A 6,855-nucleotide genomic window follows, 5' to 3' on the forward strand; every position below is an offset into this window, starting at 1 on the left:
TTCAAAACCACTGCATGGCATCTTGAACAGATGGCATTTTCTATAGCCTTGTGTCGATCCATATATTGTGTGTGAAATGGGTAGATGGAAACTATATAAAAGCCCATGGGGGTGGGTTACACCTGTAATTTAAAGGGCACAGCTTTGTCACACACTGTGTCATGCTCATTCTGCATCAGAATTACTTCAAGGATATGTGCATGTCTGTAGAATACTCAGCCACTTCTATTTTAATTCAGGAGCAGGAAATTCAGTTGGCAAATGATGGAGATTCACCATTTTCTGTTTAACTTCTGGTCATCCTTGATCAAGCAAACCTCTAATAAAAGGCATTCAAACCATAAGACTCCACTTCCACTTGCTATCTTTTCCTAAGCATCTTATTATGTTTATAATGTTGGCATTTCATTAAGATCAATAAATTGTAATTTGAGGGAGAATTGGCTCTCTTGCTGGTCAAGCAACAACACAATGGCTCCTTCATTGGCTCATCCTATTTGGTGTTAAGCAAGGTGACACACCTAGAATTAAAACTGGGTTGGTGGACACAATAAGAGGAGGGCTTATCCCCACAACAAATCATAGTTTTACTAAGTAAAGCATCTCTCATGTAGAACCAGAATATCAAATATATGATATCACAAGCAGGGGTATAGCCAGTTAGTGGGAGTGAGCACATAAAAAAAAAAACACTGTGACATATACTAAACAATTTCTAACTCATTGATGATACATTCTATAAAAGGTACCAATTTTGAAAAAAGTGCTCAGGGGTAGCTATTGCTCTCCTTGCTCCCCAATAATTACACCACTGGTCACAAGTTGTTTCTTCCTCTCCTTTTTCCTATTTTGCTTTTAAATGTATTTATTGTCTGGTCATAGCAATCTTCAGGAATAACCCCTACCTCATGAAACCACTTCATTACACATGAGGGAATTTTCTCTTCATCTCCATTCCCCATATTTCCCCTCCTTCCTATTTCCCTCTCCTCGTAACCATCTTTGAGGGGAAGGGGAAAGTCAATTACATCGATCCCAGTACTTGACTGGTTATTTATTTTATCAATCCCAAAGTGATGAAAGACAAAGTTAATATCAGCAGGATTTGAAATGAAAATATAAAAAGGTGGAAGAAATTTCCTATGCATTTTGTTCAACATGCTAATGATTTGTTGCTGTTGTTGCTTTCTCTTCTACTTTGGTATATTCCCAACTACTAGGTGTGAGAAGAATTCAAGGATATATTTAATAGTTTAATAAAGCCAAATGTATTTTAACAAAAATTTATGCACATGTTCTTGATATGCTTTCTTATAAGATTATTTTATGAATCGATCTTCAGCTTCAATGACTGCTTCAGTGCAAAACTGAAATCATCGACATGTCTTCACTAAATGGTCTTTATTCATTTTGGTCATCACCTGGACAATAGCAGTCTTCAGTGAAGTTATGGTATTGTGAAGATATTGATTAGTCTCCCTTACAATAACATTCCAAACATAACAGTCCATGAGATTTAAAGCTGCCAAGTTTGAAGGCCATAAGTTTGGTGCTATATGATCATAAAGATTGTCTGACATCTGTCCTGGGGTTACATGGACTTTTTGAGAAAGTGCTGAATCTTGTTGAAATACATATGGCCTTCCACTGCATACTTCATCCACCTTGGGCTTAACAACTGTCATCTGCACCTTAACACATCCAACAACATTAATTCTAAGTTGTTGACCCCTGATTTAAATGTTTCTGCCTCTAAAATTTGTGGTCTGATTAGAAACATGACAAGAAGGGATGCAAAACATGGCAGTGGTCCCTTGATGCAACTGTTATAAGGGCTGATGAATTTCCTCTGGCTTATCATGTCTGTCAACCCATTAGCACCCATGGTCTGTTTTTTAGGACCAGAAGAGTAATCCATCGTATTTCTGCATTTTTCTGAGATATCTTTAGTTAATTATCAAGACTGGAGTGTCTTTCAAATATTGTAATATAATTTTTTTATATATTTAGTATCAGATAAAGTTGTATAAAAAAAGAATTTTGGTAATAAGTTAAATAAAAGAGATTTGGGCACTAATGGGTTAATTAAGGTGGAGGCAACAAAAGTGTCTTTGCCCCTGGATGCTGAGAATTCTGGCTCTGCCTCTAGGCGTGATACCTATGATTATTGTTGTTATTCAGGGCAATGAGTGATGGAATAGGTAATGCATTTAGGTAATGTCATTCAGTTATGAATCTATTTGTTCTGAGTTCAAACCCTAACAAAGTCAGTATTACCTGTTGCCTTTCCTGTGGTGGTAAAATAAAGTGCCAGTCAAATACTAAGGACAATTTAATCATCATCATCATCACCGCCACCACCACCACCACCATCATCATCATCGTCATTTAACGTCCGCTTTCCATGCTGGCATAAGTTAGACTGAAACCGATAAGCCAAAGAGCTGCACCAGGTTCCAGTCTGATTTGGCATGGTTTCTATGGCTGGGTACCCTTCCTAATGCAATCATCTATATCCTCCCAAAAATTTGTGACCTCATGTTAATGTTTGAATTTATTATTATCTACCTCTAGTATCAAAATGGATATGATGCAACTGTTGAAGGTTGCCACTGTAATTACAGCTGCTCTTTTAGTATGGAGTTGTGATAATGTTTCTGCCAATTACCTGAAACGGACCAGCAACACAGCTCTTTCTTCTTACATAAATTTAGAACAACAATTTTCTTTAGAATCAGAAATCATCAGTTTAATGCAAACGCTGCAAAAAGAAGAGATGCGAGCAAAAAAAGAAACAGAATTAGATTTAAATGAAATAGAAATGTAAGTATTTCTTGTTTTAATTTTTATTTTATTGCTTTGAGGTTTCTGCTACCAGTAAGATATGTTCCATATTTACTCATGTATGAATCTAACATGTGTATAAGTCACATTCCAGTTTTTTCAGTTAAAATTAAGTACATGGTAGTGTGATACATACATGAATAAATATGGTGTTTATTATGAATTTACTACACAAACATACTCATATGTAGAGATGATTCATTTAGGTGAGGAAACTATTGTACTTAGAATTTATAGGCTACAGAGTTGTATTTAACTGGAAACTGACCTGATTTGTGGCTGTATGTTAAAACTGAAGTAATTACATGATTTAAAAGTAATTTTAGCAATCTAAACACTGCTAGATTTTCTTTGTGTTTATTTCCGAATTACAATAGGAGTGTTTCATTGATCAGATTGCAATGGAGTGACAAAATTTTAGAAATTTCAATAAAATGTAAATTCAATAGATTTTGTTAGTTAGTTACAATAGCTCTGCCATGATGTGATTGCTTATTAATTCAATATTGATATATAAATTCTATACTGAGATGTAGTTGATTTAACTGTGGTGAACAAGTTAACAGCTCTGAAAATGTCATCTGCAATAGGTAAGAATACTGCCTGGAAAAAAGAACATCATACTTAGAGCTAATAATATGTTTTATGAGCTCCTGATGCTTGTATAGGAAACAGCTCAATGCAAAATAGAATCATCTTTAATTTAATTGAAAAGATGTGTTAATTATAAGACTTCATTTATTTTTGTTTCTTTTCAGTCAAGTTAATCAATCCAAAACTATCCATAGAGCTGTTGGCACTGATCTTGAAGAATATCTTAACCATCCTTTTAATGCTTTCCATTTAATAAAACGGCTTTATTATCAATGGCTAAAGATCTTTAATAAAATTCTGGTGAAGAAAATTCAACACAAAGGTTTGTGTGCAGAATTAATTTTCTTTTTGTTCTATTTATGGTTTCCTTTTTTGCTGTTCTATTTATGTTTTTCTTTCAGAGTAAATCGTTTTATATATACTACATAAACTCAACCGCACAGGGGGCCCAAACTCAAAGCAAAATTTAGGTCATGGGCCAAACAGGGCAAACACTTATTGAATAGACTAAAACTTTTTGAACATGAACATGTATTGAAACAGATGGTATATAATTTTACTCCAACTACAAATTAACTTAATTACTTCAAATATTTTGCTCTGCATAAAAATATCTTCCATCAAAATTATAAAAATTTAAAATAAGAACATGTTGCAAAAAAAAAAATTTAAAAAAATAAATAAAAACTATGCTTTTTAGTGAAAATTAAAATAATAAATCAAAACTTTCAATTTTCTTTATGCAAATTTGTCCAAGCTACATACTTGGCATCTTTTCTTGGCAACAAGTTCACTGATGTTTGGGGCAAGGTTCTGTGTTGTTGAGACTCTCAGGATGGATTGCAGGTGTTGATCTGTGAGACAACTCCTATGTGACATTTTATTCATCTTCATCACAGAGAACAGCTGCTTGCATGGATATGTGCTTCCAAACAAAGATAGCATTCAAGCTGTATGTAAATGGAGTTGGGGCATTCAGGTATGAAGCGAGTGAACTGTGCAGGCCCCACAGATTCATACTTTGTTTTTAATGCCCCATTACACTGCAATTCTATCAGCTCCATTTGAATCTGTACAGGTGCAGTTTCCTCATTGATGGCAAATGGGTTGCAAAGCAGCTCGAAATGATTTTTCTGTGCTTGAAAGTCACTAAAATGCCGTGCAAATTCTGTGCAGAGTGCACTCAATTTATCAGCAAAGAGTTGCCTTGGGAACACCATAACACTAACTTGGCTCAATATTACTTGGCAACAGAGAAGGTGAGACAAGTTCAATTGATGCATATGCGTCTCCCATATGCACAGCTTCACTTGAAATGCCTTCACTGCATCATACATATCACAGATCATGTGATCCTGTCCCTGGAGCTGGATATTTAAAACATTGAGATGCACAGTTATATCAACCAGAAACACCAGCTCACATTCCCACTTTTCATCCCGCCGAACTTTAGATTATTTTCCTTTACTGTCCATGAACTGACATATCTCCTCAACCAGCTCAAAAACTATATTGTGGATCTTTCCCCAACCGAGCCACTGTACCTCTGTATGATAAGGCATGTAATCGAACTCTAAGTGTATTTCCCACAGGAAAGACTGAAATTGGTGGTGATTTAACCCTTTGGCTCGGATAAAGTTTATGGTTTATGTTACAGCACTCATTACATGTTCCATTTTTAAGGCTTTAGTGCACAGTATTTCCTGGTGTTTGATGCAGAGATATGTTGTCAACTCACCAGCACAGTTCTCTTCTTGCATCTTTAAAAGTATCCTACACACCAGTCCACTTTTTTCACCACACATCGCTGGTGCTCTATCTGTTGTAAGTTCAACAAGTTTATCCCAGGGCAGTTTCATGTTGGTTACACTCTGACATATTTTTTCAAAATGGTCTTTTCCTGTTGTTGTCTCATGCATTGATTTAATGTACAAAATTTCCTCTATGACGAAGAAATTGGAGTCCACTCCAAGGATTAAGATAGCCAGCTGTGCCATATCAGTCATGTCAGTAGTCTCATCCACAGCAAGAGAGTATGTGAGAAAATCTTTCCCTTTTTCAATCAGCTGTGTTTTTAAATCAGTGGCCATCTCACACACCCAATCAGCAACTGTATTTCTGCTAATACTCACATTAGCAAACAGTTGCTTCTTGTCTGAATACAAAACATTATACATTTTCATCATGCAGCGCTTCACAAACTCTCCTTCAATAAATGACTGGGCTGATTTTGTGATCTCCTCTGCCACAATAAAACTTGCTTTAATAGCAGCTTCAGTTTGTGATTTTGCTTTGGTTAAAAATGTCTGTTGTAATGTGAGATTCCTCTCCAACTCATCTACCATTCGTTACTTCTGCTCAGCAGTGAGGTATTTATACTTGTCCTGATGTTTTGTCTTGTAGTGGCGTTTGAAATTATACTCTTTAAGTACAACAATATTTGCACCACAATTAAGGCACACAGGTTTGCCATCAATGTCAGTAAACATGTACTCGGTTTCCCACCAGATTTGAAAGGCTCTGTTTTCAGCATCAACTTTTCTCTTGGTCATTGATACAGATAGCTACTACTACTGAATTATGTCGCATGAAAGTGCTACCCAAACGAGCGGTATGGTGGCTGGTACAGTGCATTATGAGACTTGTAGATTTTGTGTCACCAGCACTTCACAACACACGATTAGAGAATCAAAGGCATTTCCCAGCATGCTTTGTTGCAGTTACAATTAAAACTTGTGACTGTGTTATCATGCCACTTTAATGTGTTTTTTATACAGACAGGGTGTAATAGTTACAGTGGTGTTGTTTCTAGTCATGTATTAAATTAATGTTACTTTTGGTGTGACCGTTAGTAAGAAAGGTAGTGCAGTCAGTGCTATATATAACGTAATGGCCTGCTTTAGCCACACATCATGTATGTGTAGTTGTAACAAGAATGCATGAGTGTTGCTGAGGGCAGCAAAGTACTCTATTTGCTGATGCCGGCATTTGGACCAATTTCATGCTGATATCAAAATGGTCCTGCACGTTAGATGAAATTGCTGCACGGGTCGATGACAAATAACTTTGGAAGTATACTTTTGCCACCATGCGTGATATCAAGAAATATGGTATGCATACAATAATTATAATTTAACATTTACCAAACTTCTTGGAGGTTTATACAAAATGATGAAATGAATATGGATTTCTAAAAAGTAGAATATTTATTAACTTAGAATAATAAGGTTTCAAATTATGGTTCAAGGCCAGCAATTTTTGTTTTGTGGGGGAGGGTAAGTCAATTGCATCGACCCCAGTGCTCAACTGGTACTTATTTTATCAATCCCCAAAAGGATGAAAGGCAAAGTCGACCTCAGGAGAATTTGAACTCAGAATGTAAGGATGGACAAAATGCCATGAAGCATTTTGCCCAGC

The 6,855-nt window shown here is 35.9% G+C and overlaps 1 protein-coding gene across 2 annotated transcripts in view; it reads left to right on the forward strand.

The window, feature by feature from the left end:
• The window catches only part of LOC106881236 (prolyl 4-hydroxylase subunit alpha-1), a 56,354-nt gene that overhangs the window by 3,793 nt on the left and 45,706 nt on the right, over positions 1-6,855 (forward strand). For both annotated transcript variants that reach the window (XM_014931546.3, XM_052971208.2), the window contains 2 exons: positions 2,575-2,823; positions 3,603-3,760. In XM_014931546.3, coding sequence (XP_014787032.2) covers positions 2,582-2,823; positions 3,603-3,760 — 400 coding nt within the window. In that variant the 5' untranslated portion in view covers positions 2,575-2,581. The remainder of the gene's footprint in view (positions 1-2,574; positions 2,824-3,602; positions 3,761-6,855) is intronic.

Source organism: Octopus bimaculoides, chromosome 10 (assembly GCF_046866305.1).
Source record: "Octopus bimaculoides isolate indiv1 chromosome 10, ASM4686630v1, whole genome shotgun sequence".
NCBI lineage: Eukaryota > Metazoa > Mollusca > Cephalopoda > Octopoda > Octopodidae > Octopus > Octopus bimaculoides.